The 20,170-nt window shown below is 53.2% G+C and overlaps 1 protein-coding gene across 3 annotated transcripts in view; it reads left to right on the forward strand.

The window, feature by feature from the left end:
- CMIP (c-Maf inducing protein) overlaps positions 1-20,170 on the forward strand; it is a 266,184-nt gene that overhangs the window by 220,201 nt on the left and 25,813 nt on the right. For 2 of the 3 annotated variants that reach the window (XM_031002719.3, XM_019012701.4), the window contains 3 exons: positions 4,402-4,505; positions 6,226-6,330; positions 12,522-12,875. In XM_031002719.3, the coding sequence (XP_030858579.1) occupies positions 4,402-4,505; positions 6,226-6,330; positions 12,522-12,875 (563 nt within the window). The remainder of the gene's footprint in view (positions 1-4,401; positions 4,506-6,225; positions 6,331-12,521; positions 12,876-20,170) is intronic. The other variant, XM_055366753.2, reaches the window with a different exon arrangement.

Genomic DNA, 20,170 nt, shown 5'->3' on the forward strand with positions numbered 1-20,170 from the left:
GTTCCCTCATCAGTCCAGGGACAGCAGCAAATGCCATTATTTGCCCTGTATGACACGAGGAAACTGAGGTTAGCTAGGTCCACTAAGTGGCCACAGGGGCCACAGGTAGGAATAAGAATAACATCTTTTTGCAGATGCTTATTGAACATTTTCTTGGAGTCAAGAGTGTGGTGCTCTTTGAGTGTATTGTGTTATTAACCCTCATGCCATTCCCATGACACCTGTGCATAGGAGGAATCTGGGACCCAGAGAGGCGGGACAGGATAGGCAGGGTGTGATGAGCAGCTGTGGGTGGTCCTGGTGGGAGCTAAGGAGCAGGCAGCCTGAGGCCAGGGCCCATTCCCAATCACATGTTGTACTGAGCCAGCCACCACCTTAGATTTTAGAGTCTCCTGGAGCACGTGAAAACAACTGGAAAAGGGTAACCACACATCATTTCACTTGTGATGTAGCTTGCCTATCTCCACACCATGCCCTGAAGAATACTATATCACCTACAGCCCCTTCCCCAGTCAGGAATGGAAGTGCATGACACATGTGCTCCTCTACCCCTTCCATGCTCATGGCAGACATCATTAATCAATTATAGCACTCTTTCTGTAGAGCCAGAGACTGCATCACACTCTTTCCCCTCCTGCATTCCAGGCCACCACTACCAACTGAAATCGTGTTAGTACCATAATGAATGCTATGTACCATTCTCTACTCTAAGCGATTGCAAACTGTAAATGAATTGTTGCTGATTTCTGAGCCCCTCCTAGATTTGGGGTAAATTCATTTCTTGTTTTCAGAACACAGGGGATAGGGACACCCTGTGCAGTTCTTTCTCCAGGACAAGGAGACTCCCCACTGGGGGATGGGGCGGGGTTTCTGCCTTAATTTGGGCACTCATAGTTTCAAGGAGGAGCTCTTTCTGGCTTTGGCCAGCTGGAAGGAAAGGGGCCCTGTTTGTTAACTTTAAAATCACTACGGGTGTAGTGTATGGAGTGGGCTGTACCATGCTGGAGTTCAGAGCAAAGGTTCTTCAGGTTTTCTTGCGAAGGACCTTAACTTGTCAATGGCAGAGCCACACCCCCAGGACATACTTGGCAGAGGAATGCCTCTTCAGGCACATAAACATTTTTGCATATTCCATGTTAGTCAATAAACCATTTCATAAGGGTTCTTTGGGGACATCTGACTTCAAAGGGAAAAAATTCATAATTCAGACAGGCTCTCGGGGCTTCACCATACAACGCCTCTCTTGTATTTGGTTAGTTTTATGGGCCTGGAGTGTTGACCATGTAATAATTTTCTCTATAAAAATCAGAACCGCTCTGGGCAGACCCAGAATTTATAGTATCTGTGGCAGTCTGGCAGAGAGTAGGGACCCTCAGCCATGAGTCCTCGCCTCACTTGTAACGAGTACCCCGTAAGTGATCCCAGGTGTCTGGGGATGCTTTAACGCACCCAGATCCCACCTTGCTCTTGGCGCCTCCTAATTACACACCATGAGCGGCAGCGGCAGAGGAGAACTGCTGGCAGGACCGAGGAGGATCCGCCTCTCGTGTAGAAGAACAGACTGTATTAAACCGTGATTATGGCCATGCCAGGCACAGGAAGACCTGACCTCATGGAATCCTAACAGCACAGGCGGTGGGCGAGAGAGAGCTTTGACATTTACTCACTGAATGCTCCCTGATGCTTAATGAGTGGGCACGGGTCAGCAGCACCGTTGTGGAGCTGGGGCTCTCAGCTGGTGTGGGGGGTCATGTCTCTGGCTGAGGAGCGTACCTAGCCTGCCTAAGCCATGAGCCTGTTGGGGTGGCATGAACAGTGACTGCTCTTCACCCCAAATGCAGTGTTTCTCCTTAAGGAGGCACTCAGACATTTAGGAAATGGGGGGAACGTAGCCACGGTGCTGTTCTGGGATTTGGGGGCTCCCCCATTCTGGGTGCATCTCTTGCAAATATGTTATGTGCCCCCTTTCATGGATGAGCAAACTGAAGCTTTGAGAGTCTCAAAGAATGTTCTTTGCTAGACTGAAATAAAAACTAGAAACAAAAGGAAGCGGTTCTTTAGTATGTTCCTCTGGAGATTCAGTCCAAATAATTCGCCAAACTGTGTTCTGAAGAATGACCATGTATCTCTGTGCCCCCATGCCACTCGGAGTGTTCTTGTGGCAAAGGAGGCGAGAAGACATGGCTGTGGTCCCTAGTGGACCACCAAGTAACCTGCCCTCCAGTTTTCCAAGGGGAGCGTATTTTTCAGAGGCTGCTGGATCCCTCTGTAAATGTTTATTTCCATGGAAATGACCTTGATTATTCAAAAATCTAATAGCTAAGATGACAGTTACCTTAAGTCTCTGTTGAAGCAGTTTACAAAATCATAAAACCCTCCTGATGGGAGGGGGCTAGAGATCACTTCTGTGGACCCTCATTCCATAGTGGGGTCAGTGAGGCCCAGAGACAGACGTGGCAGCCCAAAGCCAGATTAAATACTTGTGATGCAGAGGTCTCATTTTCTAACCCAAGAAGGAGGGAGGGAGGGAGAGAAAGAGAGAGAGAGAGAGAGAGAGAGAGAGAGAGAGAGTGTGTGTGTGTGTGTTTGTGTTCATGCCAGTGCGTGCATTTTTCTGAACTTGCTGCGGGGGCTCTGCTTCCCTCTTTATGTAGCAGGACAGTCGTAGCAGGCCGACGAGTGAAAGCTCCCCCTGCACTGTCTCTCACAAAGGACCCCTTTGACTCCACATGAAGAAGCCCCCAGCAGCTCTAGAAACTCTCCTGGGAGCCTGCGGGAGGGAGTGGTAGGAACGGGTTCCACTCAGAGCTTTCATGCCAGCTTCGGGGTCAGTTAGACCTGAGGGGGGTCTCTATTTCTGTTGTACAGCTTGAAGTCCTGATTCAGGCTGCTCTCTTTAAAAAATGGGTTCCACTGAGATGGGTACAGAGGGACAGGTCTGGAGATTCCAGGCTCCCCTCCGTGGTCAGCCACATCACTTTTATGGAGGGTCGGGGGTAGGACAGTGCTGCTCCTGACTGGCCAGACACAGCCCGAGGGGCTGGCAGTCCCAGCACCTCCCCAGCCCTGGCCACGACCCTGGGAATGAATGCGGCGGCCAGATTCACAGGCCCCTGTCCGGCCCATGCCTCTCTCCTGCATCTCTGTTCTGTTCCTGGCAAGTCCCAAGCGCCCTACTGGGCTGGGCGCCGACTTCCTGCCTCCTGGCAGAGCAGTCTGTGCCGTGGCCCCTGTCTTCCTGACACCTGGAAGAGGCCGAGCACGGCAGCCACCACATATGGCCCTTGGCTGGCACGGGCAGGGTCCCTGTGTCCTTGACCTGGCCCCTTGACAGAGCCCCACAGTGGACCCTTTAGTTTCGGGGGGCTGGTGAATGGAGACGTGTAGGCGCTGCTTTCCCTAGCGTGGCACAGATGGGGCCTCCAACCAGGGTGGTGTCCCTGTCCCCTCATCATAGTGACACATGCCAGTGCCTCCCCTGCCACTAACGCCTGGTGCCCAACTCCTCACTGCACATGTATGCCTCTGTCCACAGCAGCCTGTCACAAACACACATCCATTCACACCCACCTCACACTCACTGCCTTCCACACCCACCTCACACCTTCCACACCCACCTCACACTCTCCTCCTTCCACACCCACCTCACACTCTCCTCCTTCCACACCCACCTCTGTCACCTCTTTCCACACCCACCTCTCACCTTCCACACCCACCTCTCACACTCACCTCCTTCCACACCCACTTCATACCTCCTTCCACACCCACCTCTCCCCTCCTTCCACACCCACCTCTCACCTTCCACACCCACCTCTCACCTTCCACACCCACCTCTCACCTCCTTCCACACCCACCTCTCACACTCACCTCCTTCCGCGCCAACCTCTCACCTCCTTCCACACCCACCTCACACCTTCCACACCCACCTCACACCTCCTTCCACACCCACCTCACACTCACCTCCTCCCATACCCACCTCACACTTACCTCCTTCCACACCCGCCTTTCGCTCCTCTTCCACACCCACCTCTCACACACCTCCTTCCACACTCCGCATTCCCCTCGGAAGCACCCTCTCTTGTCCCCCCAGCCTTTCTGGCTCTCTTTTCTCTTTCTCGTCTCATTTGTCTCACAAGTGCCTTTTGAGGGTGGCTTTCTCTACAGCCAGAAGCACCTGCTCATCAGATGGTCCTTCAGAGTGGAAGCGCGGGTGTCGCGGTGCCATTCTTTGAAGAAGACGCCACCTGTGCTTTCCAGAGGGTTGGTGTCTCCCCGTTGCCTTCCACATCAACAGCTCCAGGCAGAGCTCGGTCCCGCCCTTCTTTCTGGTGTCCTGGCTGCCCTGGGCTCCTGCCCTGCCTAGCACCATCCCCTGACTCCTGTCCTCTGCTGTCTCCACAGGACTTTGGGAAGTGCCCGCGACTGAGGCTGTTTACTCAGGAGTACATCCTTGCCTTGAACGAGCTCAACGCGGGGATGGAAGTGGTGAAGAAGTTCATTCAGAGGTGGGTCTCCAGCGCGACGTCCCTCTCTGGCCTAGGAGCCGCTTTCCTCTCTGATCCTGTTTCCTCAGATATCCATGGGGGGCTATCGTGTAATTAAATGAAGACTCCCTCTATGAGGAAGCCCCTAGCCTACTGCACGGTGCCCGATAGGAACTCGGACACAGTGGACCTCAACAACACTGATGTTGCCTCAGGTCCCACGACCCCTCAGGCTGTAGGTGCCACATGTTTAGGACTCTGTCCCACCCCTGGTGGTCCCAGAGCATCATCGTCGGGTGCTTGAACAATCACCCCTTAAACATAACCAAGAGGAAGCCAAATGTTCTTGCTCTTACTCACTTTTGGTTCTTGGGATTGGTGTTTTGGTTTTTTTTGGTGGGGGGGAGGGGGGTTGCTTTTGCTTTGTTTAATTTTAAATTTTCTCTCTGTGCTCCAGTTTCCTCATCTGTCACACAAGAACCATAGTACCCCTCGCCCAGTTAGTGTGATGCTCCAGTGAGTAGGAGACACAACACATGGAGAATGCTGCGGAAGTCTCGTGTCAGGCCGAGCTGTCCTCATTCTTGTTCTTCTCATCTTTTTTGTTTGTTTGTTTGTTTTGAGATGGAGTCTCGCTCTGTCACCCAGGCTGGAGTGCAGTGGCTCAGTCTCGGCTCACTGCAACCTCCGGCTCCCGGGTTCAAGCAATTCTCCTGCCTCAGCCTCCCAAGTAGCTGGGATTACAGGCACATGTTATGACTCTTGGCTAATTTTTGTATTTTTAGTAGAGATGGGGTTTCAACATGTTGGCCAGGCTGGTCTTGAACTCCTGACCTCAGGTGATCCACCTGCTTCGGCCTCCCAAAGTGCTGGGATTATAGGCATGAACTGCTGCCCCCAGACTCTTCTCATGTTTTAAGAATATCACAGTAACCCATTTAAACAAGTTCTGAAGCTACGTATTTCCTAAACATGCTCACTTGGAACTCACGAAGTCATTTGAGGGTGGCTTTGTGACATGCCCTCATGCCAGAACCCTGGTGACACCACCCAGTTGTGGTTTGCAAAATCTTGTCAGGTTAGGCCATTCTTAGTGACAGCAGCCTCGATGACAGCTTCCCAGAAATGGTACAGGTGTTATCCTCAAGACCACCAAAATAGCCAAGACAAGTAATAATTAGTGGCACTTACTGAGGACTTAGTGACTATGTTGGTGACTCTATGCTAAGCCAAAATGACCCTCATCATTTTTCTTCCAAAGCAGGATATGTTTGAAAGTAAAATGAGGTGTTAGGAATAATTAATTATTCCTGAACCACCACGTGTGAGCATGACTGTCCCAGGACGTATGGCCACCATTTGCTAGGTCTCTCTGTGAATTAGAAAATTTGGTCCTAACTGTACCCCAACTGAGGAGGAGGCTGCTATCCTCATTTTATAGCTGCAGAAACAGGGTGGAGAGTTTAGGAGGTTTCCAAGGCCACTCAGGGGTTTGAACCCGGGAACCCTGGATCCGGAGTCCACAGCCAGGAGCTTTGCCTTCTGCTGCCTGCACGTGGCACAGCCGGGACCCAAATCCTGGTGCCACCAATTGCACAGTGAAGGCTCTCAGAGCCCCCCAAGTGGTGCTGGCAGAGCGGGCAGCCCCGTGCCTGAGCAGCACCCCTCCCTTGTCCCCCTTCCCCTGTCCATGGGCCCCACTCCTGAAGGCTTCTCACCCCAGGCCTCTGCTTTTTTCCAGCATGCACGGCCCCACAGGGCACTGCCCCCACCCCCGGGTTCTGCCCAACCTGGTGGCCGTGTGCCTGGCTGCCATCTACTCCTGCTATGAAGAGTTCATCAACAGGTCAGTTGCTGAACCACCGCCACCCAGAGGGCTTGGGAGGGGCAAACTGCCACCCCCATCATGGGCAAAGTCACCAAGAACTGACCAGGCCGGAGAGGTGGAGTTGCTGTTTACTGGGCAGACCTCATGGTGTGTTTGCCAGTTCCCCTGGGCACATTGATTCATGGGCCCAGAACCCAGGGATGCTGCTGAAAAAGCAAGCACTGAATCAGCACCACAACTGCAAGGCTGTTAGAGCTGCTTGGCTTTAGGGACAGATGTTTTATGCTGAAGATTTCTCACCACTGGAGAGGTATGACACACTCGTGTGTGTGTGTGAATGTGTGCACACGGGTATGCAAATGCATGTGTGAACTGTACACATACATGTGACTGTGTGTACGTGTGTGCACATGGAGGTGTGAATATGTGCCCGTGTGTTGGGGACAAGGGTTGACAGTAAGGTTTATCCTGTCTAGTCTTGGCTTTGAGAACACAGGCTTTTGCCCATGATTTGCATGGTTTTATTTTATTTTTTTGAGACAGGGTCTCACTCTGTCACTTAGGTTGTGCTGCAATACAGTGTTGCAATCATAGCTCACTGCAGCCTCAAACTCCTGGGCTCAAGCCGTCCTCCCACCTCAGCCTCCCGAGTAGCTAGGACCACAGGCACATGCCACCACTCATGGCTAATATTTAAAATTTTTTTTGTAAAGACAGGATCTTGCTATGTCACCCAGGCTAGTCTCAAACTCCTGGGCTTAAGCAGTCTTCCCATTTGGACCTCCCAGAATGCTGAGGTTACAGGCATGAGCCACTGCATCTGTTTTTCTTGAGCGCCTGCTGTGTGCTTGACACAATTTCAGTGCTGGAGAGCGAGCAAGATCACAAATTCCCTGCTCTCTTGGGGCTTCCATTCTACCAGGAAGAGATCATGTACAAGTAAATGTGCAAGATCATGTCAGAGGGTAAGAAAAACCATGAGAGCAATAAAAGCGAGTGGTGGGGTAGCAAGTGACCGGAAGAGGTGGCAGGGCAGGGCCACAACCTGGCTTTGGAGCCTCCAAAAGGAAACTCCAAGACCAGGATTTGGGTGGAAGTGGCTTCCTAGGAAGGTGGTCCCAGGAAACTGGGGAACAGGGAAGGGAGGACATCAGTAAAGTATGAATTAATAAGCAGGTGAGGCTGGGCGTGGTAGCTCACACCTGTAATCCCAGCAGTTTGGAAGGCCAAGACGGGCAGATCACTTGAGGTTAGGAGTTCGAGACCAGCCTGGCCAACATGGTGAAACCCTGTCTCTACTAAAAAAATATAAAAATTAGCCGAGCATGGTGGCACATGACTGTACTCAGCTACTCAGGAGGCTGAGGCAGGAGAATAGCTTGAACCTGGGAGGCAGAGGTTGCAGTGAGCCGAGATCACACCACTGCACTCCAGCCTGTGCAACAGAGTGAGACTCCTTCTCAAAAATAAATAAATAAATAAGTAAGTAAGAAAGCAAGCAAGCAGGTGACCACTTCAGGCAGCTGGCATGCACTCCCACTGTGCCCCAGGAGGCCGTGTGGAACACACTAAGGGTTGCTCTGCTGAGAGTTGCTCCGCCGAGGCTGGCGGTGCTGGGATAGTCACTCACCAGCTCCCATCCCTCGCTGGCTGAGAACTGCTCCCGGGATGCAGGCTGATGCAGATGCCATTAGTTTATGGGGAACTTTCTGCAGTGACCTCTGGTGTCATTGGAGAGGATGTGACATGCAGAACACGGTGGTCTCTGCTGCAGCCACCCAGTTGTTCAGGTGGTACACTACACAACTCCAAGGAGACCAACATGAGTCCAGACCCCACCAGAGCTGGGGATACAGCAGGAGGGTATTTCAGTCTTTTCTCAAAATGAAGGCAGTAGAGCATTCGGAGTCGCTGAAAACCTGTACAGGGGGGATTTCTCAAACAAATGCCATACTGCTGAGTTCTTCGGAGGGGCAGGAAAAGGCATTTGATAAATCAGGGGCTGTTTTCTTGCAGCAGGGCATGAGAGAGGGTGACTATTTTAATGCTGTCAGCCTCAGGTCCCGATGTTCAAAGGGGATCATGTCCCACCTTGAATCACTTCCCTGATCAGAAGGAAGTGCAGGGACTCCAGGGGCCAGAATGTGGAGATGGGAGGCTGCTCATTCCCAAGGGCCTGTTCTGGAGCTGACAGCACGGTGAGGCAAAAAGAGGAGAAAACGGAAGCCAGAGGGTAGTATCAGGCCTGCACTTTTGTATTTTTAGTAGAAATGGGGTTTCATCATGTTAGCCAGGATGGTCTTGATCTCCTGACCTCGTGATCCACCCACCTTGGCCTCCCAAAGTGCTGGGATTACAGGCGTGAGCCACTGCGCCTGGCTTACAGTATTTAAGTTATACCCAGAGTGTGCAGGAGCTAGCTCACGCGTTACATTTGGGAACACGTCCCTTCCCAGTTCTGTAATGATATCATATTGGTAGCTTGAAGTAGCTGTGGTGAGTATTTATGCCAAAGAAGTTGGTAAACACTGCAGATCAGGGCTTCTTCTTTTTTTTTGAGACAGCTTAGCTGTTGTCGCCCAGGCTGGAGTGCAGTAGCACAATCTTGGCTCACTACAGCCTCCACCTCCTGGGTTCAAGCGATTCTCCTGCTTCAGCTTCCTGAGTAGCTGAGATTATAGGTGTGGGCCACCACACCTGGCTAATCTTTGTATTTTTAGTAGAGATGGGGTTTTACTTTGTTGGCCAGGCTGGTCTTGAACTCCTGACCTCAGGTGATCTGCCCGCCTCGGCTTCCCAAAGTGCTGGGATTACAGGCGTGAGCCACCACACCCAGCCAGATCAGGGCTTCTTTCTTTGGAGAGTTGGTTGTTAGACATTTACCAGCATACTTTGGGTTATATGTCAATTTAAAAAAAGAAAGAAAGAAAGAAGAGGATGCCCAGGACCCTCCCAGTGCCATTCTGATTTAATTAGGGTGGCCCTGGCATCTGTTTTTGGAAGGAGCGTTGGGGAGGTGATATTTACGTTAATACCTCCTGGCTGTTCTCCAGGCAAGAAGCAGGAAGAGGGTGACCAGGGAGAGAACCACATGGAAAGGCCTGGCAGTGATGGGTGAAGGTGCCATTCGTCACAGTGTTTTTGTTTTTGGTTTTTGGGTTTTTTTGGAAACAGTCTCACTCTGTCACCCAAGCTGGAGTGCGGTGGCGCAATCTCTGCTCACTGCAACCTCTGCCTTCTGTCTTCAAGCAATTCTCATGCCTCAGCCACCCAACTAGCTGGGATTACAGGTGTGCACTGCCACACCTGGCTAATTTTTTTTTTTTTGTATTTTTAATAGAGATGGGGTTTCGCCATGTTAGCCAGGCTGGTCTCAAACTCCTGGCCTCAAGTGAAATGCCCCCCTTAGCCTCCAGAAGTGCTGGGATTACAGGGGTGAGCCACCATGCCCGTGTACAATGTTTATTGTATCTACGGGTCCTTGAACCACTACTTCAGAATCACCTGGACTGCTTTAAAATAGTTTCCTGGCTGCAACATTTCTGGGGTATGGCCCAGGAGTCTGCATTCTAAACAAACTCCACAAGTCATTCTGCTGCACACTGAATATGGAGGTCCCTGCAGGGGAAGAGCTGAAGGAAATCCAGTGTGACTAGAGCAGAGAGAAGGAAAGGGAAGCAAAAGATGGAGTTGGAGAGGAGAGAGTGCTGGGCCATGAATAGCCAGCTTCTCAAACCTCCTGGTGCCTGGGACTCTCTAGGGTTGGAGTTAAAATGCAGATTTGGATTCAGCAGGTCTGGGGCGGGGCCTGAGACTCTGCTTGTCTAACAAGCACCCAGGCGAAGCTGCAGGCTGGGGATCACTCTGTAAGTAGCAGGGTTGTCCTGGGTTTCAGTGGCAGAACTTTTATCCTGGGAACATTGGAGAGTCCACAGTGGGTTGTAAGTGGAGAAGGGACGTGATGGGATTTCAGTTCCATTCCCCTCTGGTTGCTGCTGTGAGGAGGATGGAGTAGGGGGCAGGCGTGACCCTGGGGAACGGTTAGGTGGCTGTGGCAAGGAGATGCCAGGTTGGAGGCGTGGCGAGGGTGAGATGGTGCCTGCTGCCTCGTGCCAGCCCTGGCTCAGCTGTGTTGAGCCCCCTCGGAGCCCACAGTAGCTTGGGTTCCAGCTGATGCCATACATTTCCTGGATATCACCCAGAGAAGCACGATGCTGCCAACATGTTTCGTGGGCTCAGGTCCATGACGCCCCCTCAGCCAGTCCCTTCAAGATAAAGCCCGTCATGTCCTCCAGGCCGTCCACAGTGCTCTCGGTGGGCAAATGTACACAATGTACTCACACTGAAAGGAACAGACAACTTGACCCAGGTTAGCGTGGCTCTCTTGAAAATCACCAATCTGAGCCAAACAGCCTTGAAAATCCAGTTTTAAAACCCAGCAACGGCAAACAAAGAGAAATGCAGTGTTGAGTACTTGGGGAGCAAATCAGATCGGGACCAAAGAATTTAGGTCTCCCCCCATCACAGACCACACACAAATTGTTATCAACGATAGAATTCTCGGACTTTAGCCGATGGATTGTTTATTTCCCCCAGCAAAGCTGAAAGTGTATTTATTAAACACCCTTGGTGGGCTCAGCTCAGGCCTGGTTCCTGGCATGTGCTGGATACATTCAGACCCTTGCTGTGCATGGGGTTCAAGTTCTGCACGCAGCCCTTGGAGGGGCTATTCACGTGCCCCCTCCCACCCCTTCCCCCAGCTGCAACAATTCCCCAAACACAATGCCAGCTGTGTGGCCCTGTCCTCAAGCCTGGGAGCCCCTTTAGAGGCACAGGACCCATGCATGTGACACATGTGGGGAAGGACTAGACAAGCAGCTGTTTTCAATCATGCCGTTGTGCTCGAAGTCTTGGATTAGTGGATCTCAACCTTGACCACACACGAGGAGCCTTAAAAATTACTCATGTCCAGGTTGCATCCTGGAGATTCCTGTCTAACTGGGCTTTGGGATGTTTGGAAGTGTACCCATGGGATCCTGGTGTCCCGCCAGGGGTGGAAAGCTTTGGTTTAGGAGGAGTTCGAGGGTAGGAAGGGCAAGAGTAGCAGGAAGAAATCAAGGAAGACTTCCTGGAGGAGGGGACCGGCACAGATCTTAGGGGACCTTGGAAGCCAACCTAGTTAGGAGGATCCTGGGCTTTGGGGTCCAGGAGATCTGGCTTCAAATCCCATCTCCGTCGACTCATGGGCTGTTTAATTAGGGGTAGATCATTTAACTTCTGAGACCGTCTTTCCTCACCTGTGGCACAGAGACGGTAGGAATCACTGTTCAGTGTTGTCTTTGAGCATCTGTGTGAGTACACTTAGCACCTTGCCGGCCCATGGGCACCAGCAGAGGAACCCGTTGATGGTACTACTGTCCCTTATAATGCACCTCCCAGGCAACTGGGCACCTTGGGAAGCAGTCAGAGGAGGGGCTTTAACCAGGTCAAGGCTCTGACAAGTCCTGCCATTAAGAAGCCTAATTTCATCTTGTTTGCCCAGCGTTTCCCTAACAAATGTGAGATTAATAATGCCATAGAGCCCCTTTCTGAGTTAACACGTGTTAACACCTTGTGCAGGCTTCTGTTCCTCTGGGCAGTTAAAGATGCTGTGCCTGGAGGGTTACCTAGGAGGAGTGGGGGTTCCTCAGACAGAAGGGCAGATACTGAGCTTGTTCACTTGGCTGGGTTTGGGGGCAGGAGAGCAGAGTCCTGGAGGACGTTGTGGCATGAGGTCAGGGATTGGAGGGCAGTTAGACTGCAGGAAGCAACTAAAAGCAAAATAGTAGATCCCATTGGCTTATCAAGAAAGTGGCCAGTGGCATTTTGGTGGAGAATGCCAAGAGCCTTATGGCTGTCACGTGGAGATCAGCATCCACTCAGTCAGTCAGCAAATATTTTTTGAGCACCTGTTATGTGCTGGGGTGACAGCATGGGCTGTAGAGACAGGCAACCTGGGTTCGGCTGCCATCCCCACCTCTTCCTGTCTAGATCTTGGGCAAGCCGTGCACCCAGGCTGAGCCTCAGTTTCCTCATTTGTAGCACAGGAATGATGATAGTATTACATTTTGGCCTCATCCTGGGATTCAGGGAGGCCTTTAGTCTGATGGGTCATGGTGCATCATGAACGGTGCCTGTACTCATGTGCCCTCTCCCGCCTCTTCCCCCAGCCGCGACAATTCCCCAAGCCTGAAGGAAATCCGGAACGGCTGCCAGCAGCCGTGCGACCGGAAGCCCACTTTACCTCTGCGCCTTCTGCACCCCAGCCCGGACCTGGTGTCTCAGGAAGCCACGCTGTCTGAGGCCCGGCTCAAGTCGGTGGTCGTGGCCTCCAGTGAGATCCACGTGGAGGTGGAACGCACCAGCACTGCCAAGCCGGCGCTGACAGCCAGCGCAGGCAACGACAGCGAGCCCAACCTCATCGACTGCCTCATGGTCAGCCCCGCCTGCAGCACCATGAGCATCGAGCTGGGCCCCCAGGCCGACCGCACGCTCGGCTGCTACGTGGAAATCCTCAAGCTGCTGTGAGTGCCCCGCCGCGTGCCCGCCCCCGGGGCCGGTGGGAGGAGACTGGGCTTTGCTGCTGGGTGCGGCTGTGTTTGTTGGTTCCAGCTACGCAGGGCCGGGCATGGTAGAGTGGCTTGTGTGTGAGTGCACACGAGCTGGTGTGTGCAAGAGTGTGCATAAGCACAAGTGTGGCTGTGAGTACAGGCATACAGGGTGCATATGTACAAGTGGGTGAGGCACATGTGGCTGTGGTTGTGTATCTGTGAACATATGGTGTGTGTATATACACACGTGCGGTACATGCATGGCTTTGTACCTGTATGCTTGAGTGCCTGGGCACATGTGCAAGGTGCATGCCCAAGCATACATGTGTACATATGTCTGCATGAGTTTGTGTGTGTGTGTGAAGATCTGGATACATCTGCCAGGGTGTGCAGGAGCACAGGGGTGCCCAAGTGTGTCTTTGAGTGTGTGGACATCTCTACTGTGTTGGGTGTGTGGGATCCTCAGAGCTTGTGAGTGTCTTTGTGTGCCTGAAAGGCCATGGGTGGATGTGGGTGCGACAGCACACGTGGTCTGCCGAGTGTGTGTGTTTATAGGACAGATGGGTGTGGGCATGCATGTGGATTTCTCTATAGGGATGTGTGTGTGTGTGTGTTAAATGCACAGGAGTGGGTGTGTCTAGGCACTTGGGCTAGTTTTGTGCACCAGTGGCTGTGGCTGCATGCATGTGGGTGTAACCATTTGTGCTGTAGGGTTAGAGAGCATGTGTGTTTCTCTGTATGTTTGCAGGTATGTGCATGAGCCCATGTATGTGTGTGTTATGTGAGCCATGCATGCCGTGTGTCTTTGGGGTGTGAGTATCTGTGCATATGCATGTGTCTGAGTGAGTGACGGGTCATGTGCAGGAGTGTATGAGTCTGTCTTGGGTATGTGGCTGTGCGTATTTTTGCCGTGTGCCTGGGTGTCTATGTGTGCACATTGGTGTTGTGTGTGCCTGGGTGTGGGTGTAGGAGACCCGTGGACCCAGGGCTGCTCTGGGTGGTGTGGCTTCTGAGCTGGCTCCTTCTGTGCCTGTCCCTCCCCCTCCCTGAACCTCAACTCTGTGACTCTAGGGTGGAGGGGAGTACAGTTCTTAATCCTTGACCCCTAAGGGTCTCTCCAGCCTTGCCATCCACACGCTCCACCTGACACATCTCAAACCCGTGAGCACCTGGTTCCGGGAACCCCAGTTTGAGGGATCTCATTGACTGTTCCCTTCTGCCCCCCACAGAGCCATGTGGTTCCACAGACCAGCTCAGGTCTGCAGACACTCAGCAGACACCTCCCCCTTGCTCGCTCCACAAACTCCTTCCTTCGGAACAAGCTCTGCCCCGCTCTCAGGAGTTTTGAATCCAGAGACAGGCATTTTCAGATGCAGCTGCATGTGGTTGCTGGACCTTTCGGAGGGGTTGGGAGTACGGCTGTGTTGTCACATTTAACCAATGCGTGGTGCCTGTCTAGAGCCAGGGGCCTCAGCCTGCAGGGAGGCCACTCGGAAGCCCGGTGCCTGGGGTGTTGTCTGTGTGGGTGGGTGGGGTTTCCCTGAGCCCCTGTGTCGTCACGCGGCTGGGCAGCGTTTGGTCATTCTGTCATGTATGTGTTGCTCCTGGAGCCTGCTCAGGGTTTCGAGGGACAGAGGGCAGCTTCTGAGGGCCTGGTGAGCTGGAGAAATGGCTGGGAGGCACCCTGGGGTGTCCCCTGTGCTCTGCTAGCAAGGCCTGTGGTGTCTGCGAAGGTGAACACGCGCACACACGTTCACAAGGTGGCTGCTGCGGGTTTGAAGGAGATCGTGGAGGCAGCGTCCCCACATAGCCTCCTCTGCCCTGGCTTTGGCCCCGGAGAGGAAAGGGTGGGGTGTGCCCAGGGGTTCAGGACCAGCCCCGCCTCGTGGTCCCAGCAGCAGAGGTCAGGTGAGGGCATAACCACATTCAGTGACTGCCACCCCCAGCCAAGCGGAATTCCAGATCCCACTAAGAGAGCGACTCCAAGAACACGTCACAGCCCTGAGTGTCTTCAAGGCAGAGAAGGGTGCCAGCTCTCCCAGCGGCAGCCGGGTTAGGGCGCCTCCCCGGATTTTGGAGGGGGCTCCCTGCTCTGATGGAGGTAGAAGCCTCCAGGCCAGAGAGTGGCCCTGCTGTCCACTCCAACTCCCCAGTTCCAGCTGGTTTTTGCAAACACCGTGAGCTCCTGGGCCTTCTGGTATTTTGGGCCTGGCTCCTATTTCTCATTAAGCACTAAGGGTTTGAGTTTCATCACGCAGTTGACACACATTTTTTCCTTCTTCATAAACATGCTCATGAATGGGGGCTCTGTTCTCCCCCATCTGCGTCCAGACCCCCTGCCTGCCCGCATCACCCAGCTGCCAGGGTGCAGGTGGGGGTCAGGGCCATCGCCAAGGGCCCAGGACAGTCAGGGCAAGCCAGGAGGGGTTCTTGATGGGGCTACGCAGAGGAGCAGGTCACGCCTATCCCCAAGCCCTCCACAAAATGGGATTATGCTTCTGGCAGCCTCTTCCATCTTCGGGGAGCTCAACACAATTTGGGCCTGATAACTGTATTTTCCCAACAACTTTCCTCCCCACACCCAGCAGGCTGCTTAAGTTGCTGGCTCATTGGAGGCTTCAAACTGGTTGGACCCAAACAACCCCAGCCGCTCAAAGGGCTCCAAAGTGATATACGTCAGGAAAGGCACAGACTCAGAGTCAGACCATGCTAGGTTCAAGTCTCACCCATGCCACATACTAGTTGTGACCTTGGACGGTTGGTCATCCTCTCTGAGCCTCCAGTCCCAGGCTGGGAGGTGGCGCAAGTATGGCTGCATCTGGCATTGGCAAAGAGATGGGAGGGGCCAGCCCTGAGTGCCTGGCGCAGAGCAGACACCTCTGCGAGGTGAACACCTGGCCAACGAGAGTAGCCGCCGTTTATGATGCAGCCATGTTCCCGCCGCTTGACCATACTATTGAGGGCAAGATGCGTCATTGATTCAGTAACAGTGCTTTGAGAGAGAAAAGCCACATGGCATTTATTGCACACCTGGATTGCAGGAAACTTGCCTCCTAGCATTGAGGAAATGCAGCCGTGGGCCTGAGCTGCTGTGGAACTGTGGCCAGTGCTCTTGGCTCCTCTGGGCCTCAGTTTTCTTGTCTGTAAAATGCATGTCTTCTCGGAGGACTGCATGAGAATTCAGGGATGTTGGAGACTTCTGGTGCTGGCCTAGCCTCTGGTTCTTGATAAGAGTAAACTGCTGTTGTCAGCGTGGTGCGGTGGCTCACGCCTGTAAATCCCAGCACTTTAGGAGGCCGAGGTGAGGGAATCACTTGAGACCTCAAGACCAGCCTGGCCAACGTGACGAAATCCTGTTTCTACTAAAAATACAAATATTAGCTGGGTGTGGTGGCGGGCGCCTGTAGTCCCAGCTACTCGGGAGGCTGAAGCACGAGAATCATTTGAACCCCGGGGGGCGGAGGTTGCAGTGATCCACGATTGCACCGCTGCACTCCAAGCTGGGTGACAGAACGAGACTCCATCTCAATAATAAAAGCGTGAACTGCTGTTATCAGTATTGAAGTGCTGCCCAAATGGGAGTTACACATAAAGAAAAAAAGAAGCAGCCAGGCTCGGTGGCTCACACCTGTAATCCCAGCACTTTGGGAGGCCAAGGCATGCGGATCACCTGAGGTCGGGAGTTCGAGACCAGCCTTACCAACATGGAGAAACCCCGTCTCTACCAAAAATACAAAAATTAGCCTGGCATGGTGGCACATGCCCATAATCCCAGCTACTTGGGAGGCTGAGGCAGTAGAATCGCTTGAACCCGGGAGGCAGAGGTTGCAGTGAGCTGAGATCACGCCATTGCGCTCCATCCTGGGCAACAAGAGCGAAACTCCATCTCCAAAAGAAAAAAAAAGATGACTTTATGTGGAGCTGAAGGGTCTTCAAGAGGGCGTTGCCAGGCGGGGCTCAGGAAGGCATGCTTAGAGCGAACCACATCCATCGGAGAGGGCAGTGCAGGTCCCAGGGTGCACAGGTCAGTGTTTCCCGCTCCACTGCCAGGGAGCAGGGGTAGTGGGGCGCAGGCCCTGATCAGTTGCTGCGTGTTCCCATAGGAAGGCCCCTGCATCATTAGAATTTGACACTTTTGAAAAGTAACCTAAGTTGCAAAAATTTCCTGGAGATCCTTGAAAAGGAAAACTATTCCAAATGCGGGTCGAGGTTGATGCTGAAAAAAATCACCGCATGAGGCGCAGGAGGGGTGGGGTGATGAAAAGAACGTGGATTCGGGAGGCGAAGAAGAGCTTTGGGATTTGTAGTCATTTGGCGTCCAGCTCTTTTCCTGCTGGGCACCGATGTATGATTCACACCTTCATTTATCCACCTGTTTATTCATTCTTTCATCCAGCTTTTGTTGTATACCTACGCCAGGCCAGACTCTATGCCAAATGCCATACTGGTCCCTGTACTCAGTCCCTCTGAACCTGAGTATTGCCAAGTGCTAAGAGCAGTGACATCAAGCGCTCAGTGCGGCTGCTGTAAAGCTCAGATGGGGAGAGTGTGGAAGCCGTGGCACACTGGGGCCACAGGGGTAGGACGCGCTTCTGATCGGCTCCTGTCGACCGCCTGGGACTCTTTGCAAACATCAGATTTTAAGAGGCCTTGGTGGGCTGCAGCTCAGCTGGAAGAGGCCCCTCCCTCGGGGAACTTCAGGGAAATGCAGATGAATTTGGGGTTGTCCTAATGACTGGGAGGCAGGGCCAGGGGACATCCTGTATTACCTGCAGTAGTTCCGCTCACTGCAACCTCTGCCCCCCAGGTTCAAGCCATTCTCCTGCCTCAGCCTCCCCAGTAGCTAGGATTACAGGCGCCTGCCACCAAGTCTGGCTAATTTTTGTATTTTTAGTAGAGACGGGTTTTTGCCATGTTGGCCAGCTGGTCTCGAACTCCTGACCTCAAGTGATCTGCCCACCTCAGCCTCCCAAAGATTACAGGCATGAGCCACTGTGCCCAGCCTGTTTTGTAGTTTTTAAAAAGTCTTTGATTCTTCTAGGTAGTTCTTTCTTATATGTATTTACTTTTCTTTTTCTTTTTTTTTTTTTTTTTGTGATGGAGTCACGCTCTCTCACCCAGGCTGCAGTGCAGTGACGCGATCTCAGCTCACTGCAACCTCTGCCTCCCGGGTTCAAGCCATTCTCCTGCCTCAGCCTCCCCAGTATCTGGGATACAGGCATCTACCACCTAGCCCAGCTAATTTTTGTACTTTTAGTAGAGATGGGGTTTCGCCATGTTGACCAGGCTGGTCTCGAACTCTTGACCTCAAGTGATCTGCCCATCTCAGCCTCCCAAAGCGCTAGGATTACAGGCGTGAGCCACCACGCCCAGCCTGTTTGAAAACTTTAAACTGCTCATTCCTGGAGCACATGATAACTCTGTAGAAACTCAAAGGTCCCTGGAGCATTTAAGGCCAGCAGATGTGCTGTGGAGCCTGGGAAGGTCCCTGATGGGATGACTGCACAGGTGGAGAGAAAGGGAGTTTTCCTGAGGTCCTCCGGCCTCGTGGGTAACAGCCACTGTTTCTCAGCCTGGGTTCAAATCCCCGGGCCAGCTGGTTTGCCTTTCAAGGGAGCAGATATTTCTGGATGTTGCACAGCAGGAGCAAAGCGGTCTGAATGTGCCCCCACAGGGGCCTTCTCATGCCCCATGCCTTCCCAAGCATCAGGCCACCGTGAGGCCGCCACGTTCTGCCCGTGCCTTGCAGGAGATTCTGTGAGTCAGGGAAAGCAGCGAGGCTGGCAGGAAGCGTCCTGTCCACAGGGCAGCACAGGGCTCTGGTTGAGGTGGCATCTTCTGAACTGGGTTAAAATCCCAGCTGAGCTGCGTGAGGTGGGAGACCCGGGCTTTGCACTCACAAAGCCTTGTTCAGTCCCAACATGTCCCCCGTTAGCTCTGTGACCTTTGACAAGTGTCTGAACCTCTCTGGGCCTCCGTTTCTCGTCTGTGAAATGGGGGTTCTAAGGCCCTCTTCATGGGAGGGTTAAATGTGCAGGTGCCTAATGCCTGAGGCATGTTGGGGTCAGCAGGATGCATCAGGCACCTGTCTGCTTGTCCGTCCCCTCCCTCCAAGCTGGGAAGGGCCCAGCCTTCTTTTCTCCTTCCTAGGTGGGCAGTCAGGTCGCTCACACCCTGCCTGCTGCCTGTCCTCCCATCCCAGGCCAGGCTTGGCCAGATGGGAGACTGCCCCAGTGGCCAGAGGCATCCCATCCTGGGATAACAGGCCCGCCCAGAGCCAGGGCAGTCCCGAGGCGGGGACTCTGCTGGCCACTGGGTCCTGTGCCGAGGCCCGTCACAGAGAGGCCCGTGCACAAGAGGGTTCCTCATTCCCTTCTTCGTGGGCCTGCCAGTCTGGGGACACCCAGCCTCACCTCCCCCACAACCTCTGTCCAGCGCCCCCCATTCATCCACCAACCTGGTCAGACTGGGGTCACAGACTTCCAAGCTGGTCTGGGCCGAGGCAAGGAAGTCCACTTGCCCTCTCCCTCTTTCCCATGCACCGCTCTCGGTCTTGTGGGAGCTGCCAGGAAGCGGAGCCCCAGGCTGGGAGACCCAGAGGAGGAGGCTTCTGTCCAGACCCCGCCTCAGACAGGCCAAAGTCTCCCACTGGACTGAGCACCTGGGAGTACAGGCCATGCTCACAGTTCACAGAACAGGCTCAGGAGTGACAAGTGACCATGGGCCTACTGCTGGGGCTCATAGTCCCCCGTGGGGACCCTGATTCCTCTGATTGTGGGTGATTTCAAATCTCCTTAGAGTTCTGCATTTCATGACATTTCTACATAGAATATGCTTTATTTTTAAAGTAAAAAAAAACCTAAGTGCTCCCCTCCCTTTCATTTTTTGAGATACTCTGTCACCGAGGCTGGAGTATAGTGCCGCAGTTACAGGTCACTGCAGCCTCAAACTGCCAGGCTCAAGGAATCCTCCCACCTCAGACTCCCAAGTAGCTGGGACTACAGGTGCACACCACCTGCCTGGCTTACTTTTTTTTTTTTTTTAATTTTTTTTTTCTTTTTAGAGATGGGATCTCTTTATGTTGCCCAAGCCAGTCTTGAACTCCTGGCCTCAAGCAATCCTCCTGCCTCAGCCTCCCAAAGTGCTGGGATTACAGGCGTGAGCCACCATGTGCCCACCAGTGTCCTTGTGATATAGGGAAATTGTCCTCCTCCTCAGGTGTGAGCCGGGCCACCCTCCTTGTGAGACATGGTTATTGAGAGGGTGGA

The sequence above is a fragment of the Gorilla gorilla genome, chromosome 18, assembly GCF_029281585.2.
Source record: "Gorilla gorilla gorilla isolate KB3781 chromosome 18, NHGRI_mGorGor1-v2.1_pri, whole genome shotgun sequence".
NCBI classification, from domain to species: Eukaryota; Metazoa; Chordata; class Mammalia; order Primates; family Hominidae; genus Gorilla; species Gorilla gorilla.